A 23167-nucleotide genomic window follows, 5' to 3' on the forward strand; every position below is an offset into this window, starting at 1 on the left:
GATATCACATGCTTTTGCTCGGATACTACTTCTTTGGTTTGTATATTGTATGTAACTTGAATTCGGCCCATTTGAAAATGCATGTTACTCGAAGAGTAACAGTAGCATTGGGACATGAAAGAGTTGAGAGAATTTCGAGGAAACCCATGGTTGAGATGATACTGTTTCAAGATAGAGAAAAGTAGCATTAGTTTATGGTTAGTTCGGAGCTCCTTTGTGTTGAGATAGTAGGAATTCATGACATGACAGAACACCTTAGCATTCCGAACTCTTCGAGTCCAAGTTATCCCGCCTTGTATCCTCAAAGTAGTCCGGCAACCCGGTCTTGTCAGTCTCCGCAAAAGCCGCACTGAGATATTTCTGGGCAAAGTCGATGAAGCCGGTCCAACAAACCAACGCAAAGAGGTTGTTCCGTAGCCATATCCCCCACGCCGTCTGGGGCGCCAAGAAGCCGAGGACAAGAGGCGGGACAGTCTGCAGCTTGGCGACGATGGGCCGCATCCGGTCCTCGTACCCCTGGAGTCCCGCCGCCAAGTCCCCCCGGTGTCGGTGCATCTCGCCGGCCAGCACGTACGCCCCCGCCATGGCCAGGCTCGTCCCGGTGCCGGTGGGGCCCGGGGCGTAGCCCGCGTCGCCGACCAACACGAACCGGCCCTTGTGCAGGCTCGGGGGTCGGACCTGCACCATCTCGGAGGCGTAGAAGTCGTCCGCGTCCCGGATCGCCCGCGCGGCTTCGTCGCATAACCAGCCCGCGCCCGTCAGCTGGTTGGCCACGTAGCCTCGGAGCGCGCCTTCTCCTTGTCTGGCGGCGTCCCGAAACGGCTGCGTGGCGTCTCGGCCTTCGTCGTCCCCGCTGCTGCTGCTGCTGCTGCGTGGTTGGAAGTTCAGGGCCGTGATGCGGTTGGAGCCGGTGGCGGGGTCGGGGGCGTCGATACCCAGCATGCGCCCGCCGATGGCGTTGTAGCCATGCCCGAGGCCGTCGCTGGATCCTTGAAGAAGGTCCTGACCCGGTGGTGTGGAGTAGTAGGCAGCCCAGGCATGGGCCGAGTGGACATAGTCTCGACTGCCGCAGCCAAGGCCCATGGCTCTGGTTCGAGATGTTGCGCCATCGCAGGCCACGATAAGGTCATAGGTGGTAGTAGGGTGCCCGTTCATAAACTCCACGGTGATCTGCTCGTTATCCGAGACGTGTTGTGCGCCTTGTTGTGGCGGCAGCGACTCCCACTTCATGGAGGCCACTTGCTCGCCAAAGACGTAGCGGACGTTTGCATGATCCTTGGTCAGATCGAACAGGACTTGAGATAGGTCGCCCCTGAGGATCTCGTACTCGGACACCAGGGACTGCTGATCCGGGTCGCCTGTGGGCGTGATAGTCCCGTACCGTCGACCATGGGTGTCAACAAAAGTCATACCTTTCATGGGGACGGTCTTGGCCCGCACAGCTTCCTCCATCCTGGGGATTCTCCGCATTACCGTGACGCCGACGGTCCGTATGTCGATATTCTGTCCGTTTCTCCTCAACTTTGGGAACCTCTCGATGACGGTGACTTGGGCCCCGGCTTTGGCGAGCCAGTACGCGGCCATGGGGCCCGCGATCGAGGCGCCTACAACGAGAACCTTTGGCTGCGCCATTCTCTGGAGTAAGAGAAAAGTAATTCGAATATCCTCTTGTTTACGAGCCCTCAGCCGACAGCGTGATGGCTAGTGGTGGAACAGTCGGTATAGGATGACGGGCTATCGTCCGGAATGTCCCATATATCCGGCGAACGAAGCTGCTCGTAGCGTGACCATTGACATATAAATGCGTACTGAAGACTTGCATTCATTTTCAGCTCCTGGGCTGACGAGGCTAAAGCTACTAATCTCGGGCGATGGGACAGCCCGAACGAGAAGTCGATTACGTCACAAGCAACAACTATGCCAATACACAGATTGCATGTCGTGTACTACCATAAGACCCGGACAAATAGAAATGACCGCCAAGTCCGACCTTTCTCAGAACACATTGCTGCATTCAAATAAGTTTTCAGCTCGGGCACTCATCCGACATGGGCCCGATTCCGCTTGATGATTTCCATTTCTCGGACAAGCCACTCATCTTCATCTGAGACACGTTAAACGGCCCACGCCGGCTTTGGTGGTTGCACCTCCGGCTTGGTATACGGACTACGGGCTTGGCCTTAGTCGGGGCTCGGACGACTGACAAATGGGGTTTGAAAACATGAAGGTTATAGGACCCATATTATCTCACCAGTAGATCACAAAAGTAAGTAGAACTAGAGAGGGGTTGCAGACAGGATTGAAGACTTGATTGCTATAGCTAAGCCATGTTTCCTGCGATATTCAACCCTTCCTCTAAATGCAATGCGATTGACTGACTTGTTGGTATATTGCCGTCTGCTCAACGCCAAGTGGCCGCTTTCATACGAAAAGGTCTTGCGTCCACGCCCAATTTTGTTTTGGTTCATATATGGCCATCTTGTAGAACTCCTTAAACGCCCCGCAAAGAAGAAAAAAAGTACCCAGATCGTAACTAAACACTATTTTGTATGGCATACTGGTCAAAACAAGTGCTGCTCGAGGTCATGAGAGAAGTGAAGGCACGCTCCGCGGAGCTGCCAGGCAGAACTGAATATGTACAGGGAACTGGAAGGATGAAGCGAAGAACAACGTATTTACAGGGTCAACGGGGCCAGGTAGATACTGATACAGGGTGTTGCCTCGAGGAAGTTGGGAATTATTTTTAGTACGAGAGGAGCTGGAGGTACCAGCGGGTTGGATCGGTGGCAGTGCTAGACTACTGTGCCTTGGGCGGCGGGATAAACTGTTTACAGAGTTAGTGACAGGTCCGATACGAGGTACATCAGGGAGTAGGGAATACTTACACCACGCGCACACTGCTATTATAATGTAGAGGCATATTAAAAGCACGCCCTCGAGCCAATGGCTCTCGCCGTCGCCGATCAAATAGTTGACGAGGAGGACGGACAGGAATAAAACCACGATTTGGAAAGTGTCGAAGGCCAAAGTCATCTCCTCGGCGCCCATTCCCCAGCCGATAATGATGAGGAGCGGGAGGAGGAAGAGCGAGACCTGCATGGAAGAACCGACGGCGACGCCAATGGCCAGATCCATCTTGTCCTTGATGGCGACGGTGACGGCGGTGGCGTGCTCGGCCGCGTTGCCGACGATGGGGAGCAGAATAAGACCGACAAACTCCTCGCTCAGGCCGCCCTCGGTGGTGACGGCCGAGATGCCGTCGACCATGAACTCGGCGCAGAGGGCGATGATGACGGTGGAGATGGTGAGCTGGGCGATGGCGACCCAGAAGTGGAGCTGGGGATCCTCCTCGTCCTCTTCCTCGTCCTCTTCGCCTTCCCTCGAAGCAGTCTGCCTCTGTTCATGCGCATCGGCGCCTCGGCCGGCGGGGGTGGCCGCGAGGACGGCAACACCGGCCATGGCGCCGGAGACGCCTTGGCTGGCCGGGTTGACGGCCGTGGAGGCGTAGGTGGCCGTCTTCTCCGAGGTCTCGTTGAAGACGTCGGCGTGGGTCTTGAGCTGGAAGTACAGGTAGCAGCAGTAGACGAACAGCAGAATGACACTGACACCGCGCGAAATGGCGGCGACGTGCTTGTCGTCGACGGCATGGTTGTCGACCTCGTTCTCGTAGACGTTGGTTTTGAAGACGGTGGGGATAATGTTGCTGGCGACGGCGAGGGCGAGCAGACTGGCGGCCGTCTGGGCGACGACCTGGTTGAAGCTCTGCTTGGGCCGGTTGATGCCGCCAAAGAAGAAACACATGCCGAGGACGAGCAACAGGTTGGACAAGATGCTGCCAATCAGCGACGTCTGCACGATGACGTACTCCTTGTGGATCAGGGCGATGACGGCGACAATCAGCTCGACGGCGTTGCCGAAGGTGGCGTTGATAAGACCGCCTAGCGTCTCACCGGTGCGCAGGGCGATCTCCTCGGTGGCGTTGGAAAGCATGTTGGCGAGCGGGATGATGGCGATGAAGTTGACGGCGAAGATGATTTTGCCGTCGAAGCCCGTGTAGTTCATGGCGATGCCGATGGGGGCGGCGACGAGCAGGATGTTGATCCAGGAGCCGAGGATGGTGCGTCGCAGCTGGTTGCTCACGGTGTAGGGCTCCTTGGGATAAACGTGCTTGAAGAGGGCCGAGTCCTTCTTGGGCTTCTTCTTGGACTTGTCCACCTCGTTCCCCGTGCCTCGTCCGTCGCCCTCGACCTGCCCGGGTGGCTTCCTATTCCTCATTCCGTCGGTGGGTCCGTCGGGGTGTGGCGCGATGGGGGCGCGTTCCGAGGTGGCGTTGGCCTCGTTCTCTTTGCTGTTCACCGAGTCGGGCCCGTGGGACGAGGGCAGACGGTCGGGGACGGTCTGGCTGTGGGCGAGCAGGTTCGAGTTTCGGTGGTTGCGGGTGCCGGCTTCGAGGTCGCCGGCCGTCCTGCTCCGCGAGCCATGGTGGATGTGGCCAAAGGGGTTCCAACCATCCTTGCCTTCCTTGCGGGCCTGGGTTTTGCTGCTGATGAGGTTGACTTGACTCAGGTTAGCCAACGATCCTCCTGTTCCCCGTCTAGCCAATGTTTCTCCCGTCCCGCGCCTCGGCAACGACTGCATCTCGTGGTCGGCCATGACTTTGGTCCCTGAATGGAACAATGGGGTTGGAGGAGAGAAGGGCGCACAAAAAGGAGAAATAAAGATATTGCAAAGTGATGTAATCCAAATGGCACAGTACAACTGCAATGACCACCCAAAACGTCGAAATTACGAGGCGATGCAATGCAACACCGTCGCACTTCTTGGTTTTATATAGATGGCAGGTTCACGAGGCCGCGATGGAGGGAAAACAATGGCATTGGAAACAACGGAAATGGCTTGCGACCAAAGAAAGCATTGTTTGCAATTGTCCAAAGGGGGGAGACAATAACAGCTGGTTGATTGCCTTGAATGCTTGATGGACTGATTGATTGCCGGAGCTCTCGCATCCATGAAATGAAAGGGCGCGTTGCTGGGAGTTGTGGTTCGCCAAGTCGTGGGAGTGGGCATGGATGGGAATGGGAATGGAGACCGGCGACCCGGTGACGACGGCGGTGATGCTTGCAAGAAATGCTTGTTCGCCGGCGGGCTGTTTAGGCTGTTTGGGCTGTTTGGGCTGCTGAACCTGCTGGGCCTGCTGAGCCTGCTTTCTGGCCTGCCATTCTCTCGGGCGCGGGTTTGCCTTGGCTTTGCCTGGTTTGCCTGGGCTGCTTGGCCTGCATTGGGCGACGCCAAATGAACGAATTGCGGGTGGGGGAAAACAGTGGAGGGAAACAGGGATTGTAGGGGAATTAGGGATGGTCGCACAGCACTGTTGCACTGGTTGCAGGGCCCGACTGCACATTTCCAGGCGCTAATTTGGACGGACGGGGGCGGAGGGAAGACGAAGACGAAGAATACTTACAACGCTCGGTCTTCAAGTTGTGAAGAGTATTGCTATGCATCTTGGGCAATGGCAATTGTTGTGGTATTAATTACTAGTGTTGAATATGCGTATTGGTGGAAGTCGCTGCTTGGAAACAGCTGTTGTTGTTGTTGTTGTTGTCGTTGTTGATGATGTCGTTACCGTCGAGAGTCTCGTTCCTCAAAAAGGCCAACAAAGAAGGGCGACCCCAAATCCTAGCAGCAATCGGTCGATAAACAATGCGGTCGTTGTTCGTCCTTCGTCGTCGTCGTCCTCGTAATATTATTACCAACTGTTTGTCCAAGATAATGGAGCGTCAGTTGTTGTTGTTGTCAAGTCGTTGGTCGAGGGTTGTTGGCTTGATGGCGTCTTGGCTCTTGGCAAGGCACGCTGACCGAAAACGGTCGAGCGTACGGGTTTGGGGATGATGGAGATCGGGAGGTGAGAAGGAGAAAACAGAACCGTCCAGCTTGCCAAGTCGACTGGGGGATGGGCTTGCATATGTATCAACACAGAGAGGATCGAGGGAAAATGTCAAACGGTGTGTGTGCGGTGCAGCGGTGCATGCCGATGCAAATAGCAGCAACAAATAGGGAACCGGAATGGCTAGGTAGGGTAGGGGGGCTGGCTCTATCTTCTCTGGGGGCGCTCACCGGGGGTCCAGGAAACGCTTACCCAGCTTTAAAATGAGACCATCGCTTCTTTATTCAATTTCCTTCCTTTGGGCTTGCAGAAAAAGAGTTTCGGTGCTTGTGCTGGTGGACGGCCTGCGGTAGGTTCATGTAACTAATTGGCCAGCTTGAAACATGGCAAAGATGGCTAAGATGCTGGATGTGACGGGAGCCGACCTGACTCAACACCAAAGAACTGGAATCATTCATTCACGGCCGCTCTGCTCTACGCCTGCCAAGTCATACCTCGGATGAATCGTGTTGTTCGTACGAGTACACCCATTCCAGTCATTCGCTCACCAGGGACCAAGGCCAAGAGATCAGGACCAGCACCAGCACCAGCGCCAATTTGTGTGGGGGTGACGATGGCTCCATCGCGCTGCTGCTCCATTGCGGGCGGCCTCCCTCAACTCCTATGTTTTCCTGCTGTCCCTGCATACGGCGATACGCATGCGGACACAGAGACCACATTATGTACCGAGCCATGGCCCGAAATGACGGCCAAAAGCTGCTGTGCTGTAGACCTCGTCGCTTATCGATCTCTCCCACGAGCAGGGATAGTGTGCAGTAGCCGCATCCATGACGTCGACTGGCCGTCGTGCGCATAGCAGTGAAGTAATGGTGCAGCTACCAGAAAGCTACGAGTTTACATATGCGACAAACCTAACGTCGAGACACAGCTTGGCAGAGAAAAGGACAATTGACAGCTAAGCTTTGCCAATAGTGCAAGACCCCCGACTCCCGTTCCGATCAACATTGTCAGTGGCATGCCAAGTTGGATCAAGCATTGGTTCCCAAGAAACTACTGGACCATCGCTCGGCTTGGCCCTTTCGATTATTTTGGCCCTTCTCCTTTTTAATATGCAGCGAGGCATCTCTTGGTCCCCATTTGCTTTGGATAAATGCCTCTCAATTCGTTCCTGCAACTCTGTCCAAGTCCCCTCCACCCCCAGTCGGGGCTCTCTGACCTAATGAAATGAGATTGCCCCTTAGCTACGCGCCGTTGACGTCGCATTTCACCACTTAAACAAAAACAACAGCCAAGGCCGTTCATGATCCACTTGTGCAGGGGGCCAGGGGGACCAGGGGGTGAATCCTCCGCCATCTCTCTCAGCCAGCATCTATGCATGGTGAGAGCTTAAAGAGCTTAAGAGCTTAGAGCTTAGGCGCGGAAACCATCTCCAAACGACGACTTGCTAAAATCAGGCTGAGCGCTGAAGATGGTGAATTGCTTTGCTCCATCTGAGATAAGCGCAACAGATGACTGACTACGAATATGCCCGCGCATGTGTAAATACCACTCTTACTTACATATTTGTCTGTCTACCCATGTACCAGCTCGCACGATAAACGACATCAAATGCCTGACCAGTAAGCGCCCACGGCCAAGTAAGTCATGTCACCGCCCAACGTCTGCCGTCGTGATGAATAAAAGTCCGGCTCATGTCATACCCAATGACGTCCAGCCCGGCACCTACTTCAAATCGGGAAGTGAGAAGAAAAACCAAGGAACGCATGTGTAGCCTGCAGCCTACTTTAGTGATCTACCGCTCGAATCAAGTATCCTTCCCCCTTCCTTCCCTTCGGTTGTCTCCCTAGCGTCAACGTGGCACTGCATATGTATGTACGACTGGCTGTCTTTTGTCGCATGCGTTGCACCAATCATATCCGCGTCGCAACGTTGGGATTTCCCTGGCATCTTCCAAATCGCCATATCTCCCCCAAAATTGTTGCGCAGTAAGAAGAAGTAGCAGATACGTACATGTGTCTACGACGCGCACGCAGGTACACATGTCTGTCCACGCGTACGCGCACCTATGCGCGCGATGAGTCGCAAAGAGACTGAATAGTGCCCTGCAGACAGGAAGGAGGACATGGAAGTTCTAGAACCCGTTCCACGCTTCCTTCCACGCCGTCGGGCTTGACCGCTCCGGCCACCCGTACTCGTACAGCAGCATCTCGGAAGCATCCATCATGCACAAGTCGCACACGCATCATTGTGCTTTCGTACCACCCACACTGATTTGTAACGGTACACGTATATTGGAGCGTGTGTCATGGTGGCGCAGGCCAAAAAAGAACCAGGCCACCTAGTCATTAATCTACATAGAGCTATAGCTGGTGGTGCTGTACACTGCCACGTCGAAGCAGCATCCCGCCAGTCATGCCGGGCGTCCCGACTCGGAGAGGGGGGCCTCCAAACTCGCGGTCGCCCAAGACGCCGGGAGGCAGCCCCAGCGAGGGGATGGCTGCATCCGAGACCACGTCGCCGCCGCCCGCCCCTGACGCCCCGAACCCCGGCGTGCTGACCGTGGCCCCCTTCTCGAGCGTCTCGCGGTAAAAGGCCTCGAGCGCCTCCTCGTCGGCGCAGAACGTCATCAGCGCCTCTCGTATGATCTCCGGATCCCCGTGCGTCGCGATCATGCCGGGCCGCCCCGCCATCGAGCCCAGTCTCGGCGAGGACACGGGCGGCGGATCGCGGGCCACGCTCGGCTGCTGTTGCGAAGACGAGAACAGCACCGGCCTGAACATGGGCGAGGCAATAGGCGTCGGGTCCGCTAGGCTGTGCCCGCCGTGGGCACTGGTCCCCAGCAGACGCGAGATGCGCTCGTTGGGGATCGGCTCGGTGCGCGGCGGCACCTGCTGGAAGGCGGCCGCTCGGTTGCTGTACAGCCGGTTGGCCAGCAACAAAAAAGTCCCCCTCGTCTGTAATCTCCACCACCACCATGCCGGATCGGTGGATGTACTGTGAGTATTTGAAGTCCGGCTGGCCCCACGAGTAGGAAACGTCGACATTGGCGGGGAAGTTGGACGCGGCCTCCATGTCGAGCACGAAATCAAACTTGCGCAGAAGCGCCTTCTGGTAGTAGTGCCTTCCCGGCTGGCTCTGGGGCGTGAAGGAGTTGGGGTCGTAGTAAGTCACCGGGCGTTTGCTGGGTGGAGGGAGCCCGAGCTTGATGTGGTACGGCTTGCGGAACGGATTCACCTCGCTAATGGCGCAGGCTTCGGCGATGGGCACCTCGACCAGACGCAGGCCGTGCTGGGCCGCAATGGCCGCCCAGCTCTTGACGGCGTCCTCGATGAGTTTGGCCGTCACGTTCATCCAGTCGATGCGGATGTGGTAGCAACTGTCGGGGTTGTGCAGGCGGTCGTAGTGGAGGTTGATGCGCTCCGGCCGATACGACTTGCGACGGGGATCCACGTCGTACTTCATCATCTTGCTGAGCACAACCTTGGCTCTCTTCCCGCCGGGCACCGAGGGGTTGGCGTGGTGGCGCCCGAGGTGGGCGACGCCTCTTCGTGTAGCGACGACGGCCGGGACGCGCCGAATCCAATACGAGGCGAGTCCCTGGGGGTCTGCTCGACAAGGGGCGTGGACGGGACCGACTGGGCCGATGGGTCCTTCTTGCGGATGTTGAGCCAGCTGGCCGGATGGGGCTTGGCCAGCTCGGTGGCGATCTGGTAAAAGTACTGGCCATCGCGGAACGGGTGCCGGCGCTCGACGTGCACAAAGATGCCGCGGCCACGCTCCTTCCTGGGATCCCGGGAGCCGCCATCCTTGGGCCGCTCGTCGTCGAAGACCATCAACGAGTTCCCCAGCTCCACCGCCTCTTCCCGGCTTTCCAGGTCCTCGAAATTGTCTAGAAGCCAGGTCGTCATGTCGGAGCCGATGAAACAGTTGTAGTGCAGCCGGAGATGCCACCTCCGGTTCTGCATGCGCACCCCGCCGCTTTCGACGGGCTGCTGGATGGCTTCGGCCAAGGAGGATATGTTGAAGTTGGTCTTGGAGAAGCGCTCTCGGTTGGAGATGAGCTGGCCCCGCCGAGACGTCGATTCGACGCTCTCAAAGAGTGGGAGGGTCTCCATCTCGGCGGCAATCACCACCGACAAGTCTTCGGTCTTGTATACAATGTCCAGCGGATTGGGGTCCCGCGACTTTCTTTGCCCGGCGCTCTGGAACTGTCTTTCGGCCGGGGGCATGTAGCGGTTCTTCTGCCACGTCTGCGCCAGGCGCTTGATCCCCTCGAGGCGGATCTCCTCGTCGTTGTCCATGTGGTGCGACTTGGAGGTGGAATAAGGGCGAGAGCTCATGGGGATCAGAACAAAGCGGGCTCGCCAGAACCGGAGATTCTCCGTCATCTCGTCCGTGTGCCCCGCCAGATAGGAGTCAATGTAGTTCCAGTTCTTCTCGGGCTTGGGGGTGAGGATGTCGATTTCGCAGTTTTCGTACCTGGGTTCGATGTAGGTGCGGATGGCGGGCCTGTACGTCCTGTACGGCTGGTCGGCGGGCAGGGCCGGCTCGGTCGGCTTCCTCACGAAGATGTTCACCTCCACCTCCGTGCCATTAACACAAGAGAGCTGGTGGATTGTGTTGCCGACCCCCATGAACAGGCTGGTGCCATCCTCGACCATGTGGTCCCTCGAAAAGACATCGGCAATTTTCATGAGCTTCTGCCCAAAGGCCTTGGCCACGTTCGGCCCCACCACGACCTGGAACCCGTGGGCGAAGCGGGCGCTGATGAGTTCTCTCAAGAAGTCCTCCCGCATCTTCGGCTCTTCGGTCAGATCGTCTTCCAGGTTCTGCGCAATGTTGTAGGGCTGTCGCTGGAATTCCGTGTCGAGCTGTGCCTTCGTGGGGAAATACTCGGTGGTCAGGGGCACGGACGCGGGGGCGGACAGGGATTTCCACTGCATCACTCTCATCTCGCTCGGCCGGGGAAGACGTGTTGCCATCGGCTGAACAAAATGGTATCGTTCACCTTGTTGATGTCGGGGTTAGAGGGGTTCAGTACCACGAGCCAGGGAGCCATGGCCGTCGTCGGGGATAGTGTGGTCGGGAGTTCGGGCATGGCCCCCGCCAAAAGTTTGTTGATGCTCATCTTCTGGTGGTCTTCCTGTATGAGCGCCTTGGAGAATGTGACGTCGCGGTCTTCGTCATGTCGCGAAGATCGCGCGCCAGGCGGCGCCATGATGGAGCCCGACGCGAGATGGGAGCCCGACCTGAGCTGGCTTCCGGAGTCGGTGCCCGTGCCCGAGCCCGGCTTGATCAGGATAGGCCGGCTTGGCGTGTTCTGGGTTAGTTCTTGGAGGTGATCCGCCAGAGATGCATTCGAACCGGACCGCTCTATGAGGCGAGACATGCTGTCCTTGGGCGCTATCCGCGGCGAGCTGATCTGGATGGATGGCCTGCTGGGGGTGGTCGGCGTGATAGTTCTGGACGGGGTTGGTGTTTTGGAAGCACTGGCATGCTCGGTGCTGACTTGAGCAAGGGTCGTCTTGGGCGCGGCAATGCCGAAGCCCTTGTGCCCGAGACTGATTTGTCTCATGAACCTGGGCGTCTTGGCGGGCTGCAGCCTGCTGTTTGATGCAGTAACGGGTATTTCTCGCTGTCTCTCGGTCGTGCTCTCCGCGTTGGATGATTCTGGACGGCCAACTGTGGATTTGAAACTGGAGGAGAGCGAATGTAACGAAACGTCGTTCTTCTTGTCGCCAACAGAAGTCCCGAACAAGCTTGTGTTATCTACCACATGTCGCCGGCGAGGCTCCACGAGGTCGTGGGTGGGCTTGGACGCCAAGGGGAACGCCCGTGTAGGAGGTAGGCGGGCGCGACTCTCGTCGAATGCTTGCAGTTCCTTCCATAACGACTTCTCGCCCGACCTGGTCAGCCTTTCGGGGACGAACCTCTGAAGCCCGTACACCGGGTCATACAGGCCGTCGGCAGGCTTGCGAGGATGTGACGTTGACGTGGGGTGCAATGTGCTGGACGAATGCCCGCCAATATTGGCCAGCCCAGACGGGTCGGGATACTTTGGGTCGGTATGAAGCGGGGGCGTCTCAATCTCGTTCGTCTCCAGCACACTTCTCATCTGCAAGTCGTAGAGCCGGCAGCGGATGGTGAACTCTTCCTCTTCCATGCCTTGGGCCGCATGCTCGGGCGCGAATAGGGTGATTCCATGGTAAGACAAGGCTTCTTCGGATTTGCCCGTCCAGTAGGAGACGTGCAGCCACTGTGGCAGGGCAAAAGCCCACTCGTCCTGGTGAAGACGGGACAGCGGGCCCAACCGCCCCGACTCTTCGGCCAGCCGGGAGGGCGACATGGATTCGCCTATGGTGTTGTAGCTGCCCACCAGAGGCGTGGGCTGTTGCGGGGTACTGTCTTGGCTTCTTGTACTTCTCGCCCTGGCTTGCTGGTTGGCGCCCAGGTAATGCGGGTTCCGGTACCGAAACAGGGGACCGAGTGGAGAGGGATCTTGGGGATGCAGATCAGGTCGATGCCGATACCGTTTCCCACCAGCGCCTCGGTCGTGCGTCGCAGATTCTCGTAGTCTACTTCGAAGACGCCGGAGCCGGGGCTGATGACGGCGATGGATATTCCCGTACGCAATAGATCGCGGTCGATATAATCGTGGGCATACTGGGACGAGGCCATGGTGATGGCTTCGAGGAAGTTTCCGTACATGGCAAGAGACGAATGCGCCTTGACCCGGGACGTAGCGCGGGCCTTGGAAGAGGCCCCGTCCTCGGCGTCGATGGGGGTGTCGGCGCGTGCGTCCAAGTGGAAGAGGCTGATGTCTTTGCGAAAGATGTTGAACTCCCGCTTCAGCTGGTGCAGGATGGTGGTCCACTCGCCGCTGGCCATCTCGCTGACGACGACGCGGTAAAAGTCCTTGTAAGGGCGGCGGTCCCCCGACGTCTGGTAGCCGGTGTAGAAATCATCCTCGAGGGTGTCGTTGGCGAGGTTCGTGTTGATGCCCGTGTCGTACTCGACGCGGGCGAAGAGCACGATGGTGACGAGGTGCTTCACCTGCAGCATGGCCCACTTCTTGAAGAGGGCGGGGAGAAAGCCGTTGACGACCTTGTAGAACATGATCTCGCCGGACCCATCCGAGTCGAAGTCCCACATCTCGCGGGCCATCTGGATGAACAGCACGTATCTGGCCGACTCGCTCCGGAAGATGGGGCGGGTGTGGCGGCCGAAGAAGGCGGACTGCACCTTGCGGCCGTCGACGTAGACGGTGGCGACGGTGGCCTTGATGGTGCCCATGAAGAAGACGATCTGGCCCTTGTAGACGGTGCGGTCGGCGAGGTCCGAGACGGCCAGCCTCCACATATCGGACCTCGAGAGGTACATGTCCTTGAAGGTCAGCTCGACGTGGGAGGCCTCGAGGGCGGGCGTCAGGTCGTCGACGGGGGCCAGGGTGACCTGGGTGCCCTTCCGCATACCGAAGGCGTCGCCGACATGCTTGGCGACCAGGACCTCGATGTTGGGGTTCCGGGCGCGGACCTCCTTGGCCATGTCCTTGACGACGAAGACGTAGCGCTTGCGGGCATTGGGGTCCTTGGCCGGGTCGTCGGGGCCGCCGGTGTTGGTGCGGTGCAGCAGGGAGGCTTTGGTCGAGCCGTAGTTGGAGCTGGCGGTTCGGTCTTGGTCGCCCTTGACGGGGATGATGGACATCAGACTGCCCGGCTTGATGTCGGGGCCCAGCAGGTCCAGGTTGAGGAGGACCTCGTCGCGGGTGGGGATGAGCGACTCGTTGATGGCAACGGTGCAGGACCGCGGGGCGACGGGCTTGGGGCCATTGCGGACGGTGGAGTTGCTCGAGACGGTGTCGGGCGAGCGCGGGGCGGCGCCGAGGGTGAGCTTGTCGAAGCTGGTGCGGCTGAGCTGGCGGAGATGCGACAGGGGCCCGCGCCGCGACGAGGTCGGCGAGGTGGTGTGGTGGTTGGCGCTGTTGTGCGACATTGGGATCGTTCTTGACTAACCCAAGTCGATGGCGGTTGGATTCCTCCTCATGGTGATGCGACAGCCGCTCGTGTTCTGGGTAGGACTGGTATTGGAGACGCAATCATGTCCGAGGCGAGAACGGAAGAAGGCCTGGAAGCGTCGGCGGCATTTGCTTGGAGAGGTAAGTTCGTTTTATTAGAAGTTATCGTGGGAACTCAATTGCCCAGGTAAGTGAGTGGGTGGAGGGTCGACCTCTTATCAGCGATAAGAGGCCTGTAGCCTCTCCACTCCGACTCCCCGCCGCCCGCTGTTTAGGTCCCTTAGTGGTTGGCTCTGGCGACCTCGGCAACTACAAGCTGCTGCTTAAGTTCTCCAAAATGAACCCCAAGGTTAAGTGCTAAGTAAAACAATATATGTTCAATTTATGATTACGTTCTGCATCGCTGCAACTCAGTGCGAAACATCTAGAGCACTCTTGGTCTTCTCCATCACCGTCTTCCTCGTAAGTTCCATCAGCCTGTCGGCGAGGGCGTCGTCCTGCGCCAACTCGGAGCCCGCCTCGGGCACCGCCGGCGGACAGATGTACTGGCCGCCCTTGTCCGCCACGGTCGCCGCGAACATGCTGGACACGCAGCCCTCGAACTGCGACTTCTTGAAGGGCTCCAGGATCGTCGACACGCCATAGCCGAGAAGCGGGAACGGCTCGTGGATGTCGTGCGTGCTCTGCTTGGTCGACACCAGACCCGGGTGCACGGCGTTCATGACGAGGCGGGGGTGCCCGGCCTCGGTCACCCGGCGCTGGAAGTACCGCGCGTACAGGATGGCGGCCAGCTTGGACCGCCCGTACTGCGGGTTCGGCCCGAGGTCCTGGTTCAGCTCCTCCAGGCTCGCGAACCGGGTGCCGCTGGGGGCGCCCTGGTGCGCGTTGCTGGCCAGGTTGACGATGCGCACCGTGTCGCCCTTCTTGGCCGTCTCCTTCATCAGGGGAAGGAGGTGCGAGGTAAGCACGACGTGTCCCATGTGGTTCACGGCCATGTGTCGGTCCACGCCGTAGTCGGTGAGCTCGTAGGTCATGATGCCGCGGCCGGCATTGTTGATGAGGATGTCGATTCTGTCTGTGTCCCTCTCGATCTCCTCGGCCACCTCCTTGACGTGCGTCCAGTCGGCCAGGTCGCACTGGAACCATTGCGTCTTGTCGACTGCCTCCTCGCCCAAGTCCTTGGCAATGGCTCCCTTGGCGCCTTCTGCAACCTCGGCGGAAATCGACAAAACGTAGACCTTGGCGATGTTGTGCTCCAGCAGCGTGTGGATGGACCCATATCCGATACCTGCATCACGGCATGTCAGTCGCCTTTTTCATCATCGGACAGACGCATTCCAGGGTGAAGCACCTTCGCTGCCACCTGTGACAACAGCGACCTTGCCGGCCAGGTCGGGGACTTCAGACAGCTTGAACTGATGGGTGGAAAGGCCCTGGGCTGGCCCGCCGAAGTTCTCGCCGATGGTGTTCTAGACCGGTGGATCGATTAGTCTCGGTCTCAGTGACGGCTGCAGAGGTGAAGTGGGCAGGCTTACCTTAATGGCGTCCATTGTGGAGGATGCTGTTGAGTACATGGAAATACTACTGGGCTGATATCGGCCTGGAAGTCTGCTCTGGTTGCGTCTTGATATAGTAGATTGGGATAGCTCTGCAACTGCACAGAGTAGGCTTGGACGAGATATGACACGCCGCAGGTTCGATTGTCCTGCAAGATTAAGCCCACGCTGAATGGAAGACGTCATCGCGTCACGGTCATGCAATGTAATGTTATGATACGAATGCGATGCGATACACCTTTGGCTCTTATGCCTGGGATCGAAAGCCCTTATACCGAGGGCTGGAGTTAATCGTGGGGCGGTCGCTGATTGCTGGCAGCTCAGTCTACGACGGTGTTGATGACGGCTTGACTCTGCAGAGCCCAGCCCGGTCCTCCGTCGTCATGACTGCCGTGGCGCGCAGAGCTTGAACAAATAGGCTCCGGAACAATGCAACCACATGTTTACTTGTTGAGCCAGAAGATACGTTCTTATGCTCGGGATAATTCCTTTCTCTATGGTTCTCCCTCTTTGCTTCTGGGTCAACCATTGGCAATACTCTGAATCTCGGTGCTGCTACCGGCACATGTTAGTGTTAGTTGCAGCTACCAAACTACTCCAAGCAGCTATTTGATGCCCCCTCGCTGCTGCTACCCCTCACTGTAGCTCAATCAGATAGGCGACCACCATCACACCCTCGACATGCCAACTGCAGAACTCATGTAAAAGAAACGCGATTGACAGCTCAGGGGCTGCATCTTGCTTGCTTGATCTCGATCAGCCGTGTCCCACGAGTGTGGCACGAGCATCACACGCTACATACTGCAACCTGTCGCTGAGGAAAGAAACGGCGACCGGCATGGAACGAAAACTGCCGTGTCATGTCGTGTCCGTGGTCGCATAGCAAGGCAAGCAAAGGACTGACTGGTTCGTCCCAGCTGCACCCGCTGCCGCACTTTGGTATCGCTCGCAGTCCAGTCTCGTCTCGTCTCGAAGCGCACACCCAAGGGACATCAAAGTACAGATGCAGCCGCAGCTGGTGTTCCAATCTCTCGTCGCATGCGTGCATTAGCCATCAGGAACCTTCGGCAGGCCACGCTGTTCCTCAGGGGGCTGCCATTCGAACTGCATGTCAATAACAACAACACCATCTCCCAGCAACAGACTCGCCTACGTCTTGACTCGCTTCGCGTTTGATTTGTTTCCGTAGACTACTTCTTGATTCAATCGTTGGTACGCCGATGTGTCTTCTTGCGACATCCGCATCTACGTGTTTGGTTTCTATCTCGCTCTCCGTATTCAATATACTCGTTCTCTAGAACCTCATCCCAACTCACGATCCTTATCCTTCCAGCGGCCGGGACGACACGAACCATTCGATGGCTGGGCTGAAACTCACATCCAGGCAGAAACTGGTTGGGACCATTGCCATCTCTTCATCCTTCTTTGCCGCCGAAATCGTTGGTATGCTCTTCCTCACGATCTGGTCGTACGGGACTATTGGCTGATCCGGAACGCATCTCTACTGCAGTGGCATTTATGACCGGGTCCCTGGCGCTTCTTGCTGACGCCTTCCATTATGTGAGTCCACCAGTGACGGAAACATACTCGGTGGCTTACATCTATTGCATTTGTCGATGCGCAGTTGAATGATATCATCGGCTTCGCTGTCGCCCTTGCTGCCATCATCGTAAGTAACGTCTCGCCCGCCCACAAAACGACTCGGCATCCAACCGAATCCTACCTTGCAGATCTCCGAAGATGCAGACTCGCCCCAGGAGCTCTCCTTCGGGTGGGCGCGTGCCTCCCTGCTCGGCGCATTCTTCAACGGCGTCTTCCTCATGGCCCTGGGCGTCTCCATCTTCCTGCAGTCAATCGAGCGCTTCATATCGCTGAAGAGTAGGGCACATACCATCTCCCCTGTCTGCATCCTCTTGTTTTACAGGTTTCTCCTCACTAACCGCCGTCTCTAGATGTCGAGGACCCCAAGCTGATGCTGATCATGGGCTGCATCGGCCTCACCCTGAACATAATGAGCGCCGCTCTCCTGCACGAGCACCACGGCCATCATCATCATGACGACTCGGCTCAGCACGTCCACCACAGTCACGCAACAGCGGATGTCGCTACTCATGAAGAGACCGGCCACTCTGGCACGGAGGATTCCGAGACCCTGACGGTAGGCGCCCTTGGTCCCGTTGCCCATGGCCAACAAGCCGAAACCGAAAAACCCTCTCGACAGCCCCTCAGCGCCCACGCCGACCACCGCCACACCGCCGCCAAGCCCCCATCGTCGTCTCCGTCGCCGGGCCGGGACCTGGGCATGCTGGGCGTGCTCACGCACGTCCTCAGCGACGCCCTAAACAACGTCGGCGTCATCGCCGCGGCCCTGGTCGTCTGGCTGGCCCGCTACGACGGGCGCTTCTACGCCGACCCCGGCGCGGGCCTGGGCATCGCCGTCATGATCCTCCTGTCGTCGCTGCCCCTGGTCAAGCGCAGCGGCGCGATCCTCCTGGAGAGCGCGCCCCGCGGCGTGGACCTGGGCGACGTGAAGCACGACCTGGAAAAGGCATGTTCTTTCGTCCCTCGCGCGATTCGTCGTATGATTATTATTATGATTTCTGGCTCAGGGGGCCGCCGAAGCTAACCAACCCTAAACCCCCGGCAGATCACCGGCATCGGATCGGTGCACGAGCTGCACGTCTGGCGTCTCGACCAAACGAAGGCGGTTGCCTCGGCCCATGTCGTCGTCGGCGAGAACGACACAGTCTCCGACTTCATGGACCGGGCCAGGACGGCGAGTGAGTGTCTTCATGCATACGGCATCCACTCTGCCACGCTGCAGCCGGAAGTTGCTGCTGCTGCTGCCGTCGCGTCAGCTGCCACCACCATTGTGTCGTCGTCTCCTGCCTCGACGATTCAAACAAGTCACAGAGACGGGGCGATTTGCCAGATGATGGTGTGCGGCAAGCTTTGCGAAGGTCTGAAGTGCTGCGCGTAGCCTGTAGGCCATTTTACTATTTGGGAATGAAGTGTATGGGTTATATTATGTCTGTAGATGATACAATGCGATTCGTCAAGGAAGACGGCGAAGGTGACGCTCCCGAGTCCCCTAGTTGCATCTTTACAGCATATTCTTATCACGCAAAGTCAAGTCAATATTCAAAACATGTGAGATCAAATCAAATTCATTCCACATCAAAATCAATCCTTCTATCTTGACTCCATACATGTCCTTTCCCTAAAACTCCTTCAAACGCCATGCTGTGTGAAATCAACTCTCCATTCGTGCAACCTGCGGCGAGCCGGTAAAAGCAATGGGCCGCCAAAACCAAAAAATACTTCTGGGGGTATCTCAATGCATCTAAGTGAGTGGCCTCTATGTGAGGACTTGGTTGTGGTGGTACAAAGTGCCGTCATGCACTTGCATAATATCTATACTGGCCAAACCGAACCAGTGTCGCAGTGGCTGGGGAGGCCTAGTTGTCTCCGAGCTCTACCGTGTCGAGCCAACCCCGAATGGCCGTCCGGAGCACGCTCTCCTTGGCTCTTTGAGGAGCATATTGGACGCGAGATGAAGGCGAGTGGCCCTCCTTCTCCCGTTGGTCAACCACGTCCTGGACGATGTTCTCCAAAGTTCCTAGCACCACTGCCTTACACTCGGCGCGGGGGACTTCTTGGACATCCGAAGGCACAGCAACTGGCTCCGTGTTGCCGTGGTCTGAGATCTCGCTGTCTCGCCGTTCGCGGCGTTTGCTGGCTGATCGCGACGAATTGGCTGAGCTCCCCTTGGAAGAATGGTCGTTGGATAAGGCGACAACTCGTTCGATCGCCTCGATGAGGGTCTCGTCGAGCGTGACAAGATCCTCTTCGTCAATCCTCTCCTCGAGCGGCTGCTCGTAGGGGGACAGCGCGGGTGTCATCAGCGATGAGCTGAAAGGGTAGCCCGAGCTCGAGAGGTGCGTCCCGCTGGTCCGGTCCGGAGAGTGCTTAGGCTTGATCAGGCGCTTGTACGACAGACGTTTGATGGTGAAGTTGGTCGTGTCCGCAATAATAGCACTGCTCACATCCACCCACTGCTCGGCAGGCCACTCGGAAGACAACTGTTGCGACAAAATCGGGGGTGTGGGCTCTGCCTTGAGCGACTCGCGGACTTTCTCAAGCAGGTCAGCCTGTGGTGCCACGGCCTGCAGGGCAAAGTCCCGATGATACTGCTGCAGCCAGCCGGCCACGTTCAGGGGGCGCATCGCCGTCAATGGCAATACGGGAAAGCTGGCCAAAGCTGTCCATGGCACTGCCGATTCCGGGTGTCGAGAGGTAGCCACTGCTGGATGGGGAGCTGACGGCCGAGTCGAGCGTGGCCAGGTAGTCGGGGAACTGGATATCTACGTCAATGACGCCATCGTCGGAATTGATTGTGGTCTTAACGGGAGACTCGAAAGCACCCAATGGGTCCGGCACCCGCTTGACCGATGAATCGGAACGCTCCACTTTGTTCTTGGGCGTCTCTGGCTGATGATCCATGGGGGTCTTGGGAGAGTGTGACTCGGCCCCGAGCTGAGGCGGACTGGGAGGGTCGGTGTTCTGCGCCTCTTCGGCCATCTCGGACATCCCGGACAGCCTTTCCTTTCGGAAGTTCGGCATGTGGGGAGAGGGGACCGGACTCGGTCGACCGCTTGGCAAGTCTAGCGTCGTCTGCGTGATCGAGGCCGTCGAGCCCTTGCGTCTCGCATTCCACAGAGTGCTAATGACGCTCCCCCAATTCGAGCCGCGACTGCGCGATTCGGCGGTGCCTTCGCTGATGCTCTCTCCCCGACGCAGTGTCCGCTTCAGGTCGTCCGCCGCTGTGCTGCCGCTGCTGCCCGGGCGGTTGCTGCGACGTGTGTCGGCGCGGTGCAGCGACGAAAAGTGAGGAACCGCGGCATCGGGCGTGATAGTGTTGGTAGTAGCAGCACTGCTCTTGCGCGTGTTCAGGTCGTTGCCCGGCATGGGAAGCGTCGTGTGCTTGAAGGTGGCATCAGACATGCGTCGGCCATGCTGCGTGTCCAGGCTGAGATGGGCCAGTTGCGCAGGGATTCCTGTAGCCGATCGCGTCGTGGCCTGAGACTGGATGCTGAAGCTCCGACCGTGCGAGGGTCCCCTGGGTACATGAGGAGGTTTGCGGTTGAGCTTCCGGCGCAATACTTCCTCTTTGAGTATGGGTACGACGACGGGGGCGAGTGGGAGAAGGAGGCGGACGTCGTCGGCCGGAACGGTCGCACCGCGGGCAGTTGCTGATTCGCTGGCAGAAACGTCGAGAGCAGAAAGATGAGCCGGCGAGCCACCATCTTGTCGTTCGAGACGATGATGGTCCGGCAGGGTAGCGAGGTGTCTTCCTCCCCACGGCCTTTTTGTTGCTGGTAGTAGCGCTTACGATACCATACGGGGCTGAGGGCCTGAAGCCAGGCGTTGTGCGTGGCCAGGAACCCAGTCAGCAGGGTGAAGAAGAAGAAGCCTTGTTCTTTGCCCCCCGCCCACTTGGCCACCCATCGAGCCTCATCTCGCCAGGGTCCCCAACGACCCTGCCCGGTGATGACTCTGGTGGCGCGGAGGCCCGTCACGATCCTGACACGGGCTGCATCAACCTCGCGGCCTACCGCCGTTTCCTGCATCAAGCAGTTGGCAGGCAGGGTGACTAGCTTGGCGTTGGTCTTGGGTGGCTTCACCTGGGAGGCGGTAGAGCCTCTCCTATGGGTATTCGCCGACGAGGTTCGGGCCATCTGCGCCGGGAGATTCGGATGGAAGGGCTCGGGGGAGGAATAATCTGCCGCCTTGAGCATAGGGAACAGCATCGTGGCCACGACCGATTGCAGGTGGGTTAGGGCCCTCATGATGATGTCCCAGTGCTGCGTGATGGCATCCATTCCATCCTCGCCGTCGTTGCTGTAGGCCGTATCGAACGATTCAGCGCCCAGGCCAGAACCCGCCATGGACCAACCAGACCGGCGGGTCGAGTTGAAGGAAGAAGGGAACGAGTCGTTCTCCGAGTACGAGCCAGGTCCCTTGAAGACGGGCTTGGCGGGGGCAGATCCCGCGGCTGGGGTGCTGGCCGGCAAGTGCAGCACCAACGCTACGGCGTACATGGGCGTCCTCTTTTGCTTGGGCTGCGGCTTCTTCTTCTTGGGGCCCGACTCATCCGGGGAAATGGGAAACGGGAACCCGCCGTCCTCGGAGTGGCGGCTGAGGGGCGTAGGCCCGGAGGCGGAGGCGGGGGTTTCTATCTCGTCGTTGGGCAGGTTGACGGGGAAGAGACGGGTGATCAAGACCTTCTTGCGTTCCAATGGCCTCAGAGAGTGGCTGGGCGCTTCAAAGGCGGCCGATGCAGACTCGGATGTGAAGGATTGGGCCAGTCGACTGGACCGCATGCTGGCGCGGCCCATGGACCCCTTCCCATCGCCCACGTAGGAGCTCGAGATTTCGGGCCTGGACTCGGTAGGGACAATGTGGACCTTGGTGGAAGTGCCCTTGTAGGACATGACTTCGGAGTTGGCAAAGATGCAGCTCGTGAAGTTGGCCAGCTCCTCGCGGTACTCGCGGGAGGCGCGTTGGACGTCGGATTCGACGTGGTGGTAATGACGAGACTGGACCGACGGCCTTCGATCAAAGGCCCCCTGGCGGGGCTGAGGGCTCTCGGGCTGGATGACCATGGGCCGCGAATAGCTGAGACTGGTTTTCCGGGGCGAGGTCGGGTTCCGGCGATCCTGCGCCGAACCTTGGGGGTAGCCCGAGCTCGTGGGCGGCCTGTCACTGGCCGTGGGGCCCGGGTGGCTGTCGAAGAGCAGAGCCGGGTTCACCGAGCCAAGGCTGTCCTGCATGACGATGACGCGGACATCGCGAACGTCCAGATCGATCTCGCCGTCATAGTCGAAATTGCTGGTGGAGCCAAGCGGCAGTACGGGTGCGGTTGGCAAGGGGAAGACCTGATCTTGGCGATAGTGCAGGGCGTGGGTGTCTGGAAACAGCAGACTGCGTGTGTGAATTTCCTCCTGGACCGACTCGGGCGAGGGCGATGAGGGTAGCTGGGAGGGCGGAGGCGGGTTATCTGCACCAGCAGAAGACGTGAGGTTGAACAGTTTGCCCAACATGATGGTATACCAAGTTTCGCGAGGGAGGAGGGATGCGAGTGCCTGGGAGGGGTTGAGCAAATGGAACAAGCAGAAGAAGCAGCAGCAGGTCGCTGCTGGTTTGTCAGGTCAGGTCCGACAAAGGTGACGATGCGCCGGCGAGTTTAGCGTTCCTCCACCGAAGCAGTAGGGAAGGCGGTGGTTGAACCCATCTCGAATGTTTGGTCGGAAGGTAGGCGCGCCCGAGAGCAGATTTGAGCAAGAGATGTGCTGCTGGAGCGGCGGGAGAGGCGGGAGAGGACCGAGATTTTGCGAAATGCTGCTAGGAGGAGCGTTGAAGAAAGACGCGGCAACAATACCCGCAAAAGAAGGGTTGGTGATCCACTGGGGGGAATATTCTGTTGGACTAGTCCCGGGCGGGAGAACAGGACAAATGGGGAGAGGAGGGGTTGTTGTCGGGGAGGGTCGCGACAAACTGGTGCGCAGCCAAGCTAGCAGCAGGACGCGATGCGATGCGATGCGATGGGCGCTTGTTGTGCTGCCGATGCGATGACGACAGATGGTGACTGGAGTGAGTAATGGCGACCCGAGAGGATGGATGAGATGAGAGCCGATCAATCCATCGACCGTC

At 58.3% G+C, this 23167-nt stretch overlaps 6 protein-coding genes across 6 annotated transcripts; 1 reads left to right on the top strand and 5 right to left on the bottom strand.

Annotated features, from left to right (window-relative positions):
* Positions 1 to 255: 255 nt before the first annotated feature.
* PG998_015201 (uncharacterized protein) lies at positions 256 to 1632 on the bottom strand (the record flags this gene model as incomplete). The annotated part of the gene is made up of 1 exon (XM_066882017.1): positions 256 to 1632. One exon carries the CDS (start codon positions 1630 to 1632, stop codon positions 256 to 258), a length of 1377 nt encoding a protein of 458 aa, XP_066722932.1.
* Positions 1633 to 2792: 1160 nt separating this feature from the next.
* On the bottom strand, positions 2793 to 4653 carry PG998_015202 (calcium/proton exchanger; the record flags this gene model as incomplete). The annotated part of the gene is made up of 2 exons (XM_066882018.1): positions 2793 to 2824; positions 2886 to 4653. 2 exons carry the CDS (start codon positions 4651 to 4653, stop codon positions 2793 to 2795), a joined length of 1800 nt encoding a protein of 599 aa, XP_066722933.1.
* Positions 4654 to 8244: 3591 nt separating this feature from the next.
* PG998_015203 (uncharacterized protein) lies at positions 8245 to 13876 on the bottom strand (the record flags this gene model as incomplete). The annotated part of the gene is made up of 5 exons (XM_066882019.1): positions 8245 to 8797; positions 8880 to 9481; positions 9517 to 10836; positions 10893 to 12272; positions 12368 to 13876. The coding sequence occupies 5 exons, from the start codon at positions 13874 to 13876 to the stop codon at positions 8245 to 8247; spliced, it is 5364 nt and encodes a 1787-aa protein (XP_066722934.1).
* Positions 13877 to 14308: 432 nt separating this feature from the next.
* PG998_015204 (uncharacterized protein) lies at positions 14309 to 15448 on the bottom strand (the record flags this gene model as incomplete). The annotated part of the gene is made up of 3 exons (XM_066882020.1): positions 14309 to 15186; positions 15250 to 15367; positions 15434 to 15448. The coding sequence occupies 3 exons, from the start codon at positions 15446 to 15448 to the stop codon at positions 14309 to 14311; spliced, it is 1011 nt and encodes a 336-aa protein (XP_066722935.1).
* A 1364-nt stretch (positions 15449 to 16812) lies between these two features.
* On the top strand, positions 16813 to 18434 carry PG998_015205 (zinc cadmium resistance; the record flags this gene model as incomplete). Its single annotated transcript, XM_066882021.1, has 6 exons — positions 16813 to 16897; positions 16965 to 17014; positions 17079 to 17123; positions 17185 to 17332; positions 17407 to 18014; positions 18102 to 18434. 6 exons carry the CDS (start codon positions 16813 to 16815, stop codon positions 18432 to 18434), a joined length of 1269 nt encoding a protein of 422 aa, XP_066722936.1.
* A 478-nt stretch (positions 18435 to 18912) lies between these two features.
* Positions 18913 to 22557, bottom strand: PG998_015206 (uncharacterized protein; the record flags this gene model as incomplete). The annotated part of the gene is made up of 3 exons (XM_066882022.1): positions 18913 to 19586; positions 19666 to 20573; positions 20639 to 22557. 3 exons carry the CDS (start codon positions 22555 to 22557, stop codon positions 18913 to 18915), a joined length of 3501 nt encoding a protein of 1166 aa, XP_066722937.1.
* Positions 22558 to 23167: the final 610 nt, after the last annotated feature.

The sequence above is a fragment of the Apiospora kogelbergensis genome (assembly GCF_038363985.1).
Source record: "Apiospora kogelbergensis strain CBS 113332 chromosome Unknown utg000021l_segment0_segment0, whole genome shotgun sequence".
In the NCBI taxonomy this organism is placed as follows: Eukaryota; Fungi; Ascomycota; class Sordariomycetes; order Amphisphaeriales; family Apiosporaceae; genus Apiospora; species Apiospora kogelbergensis.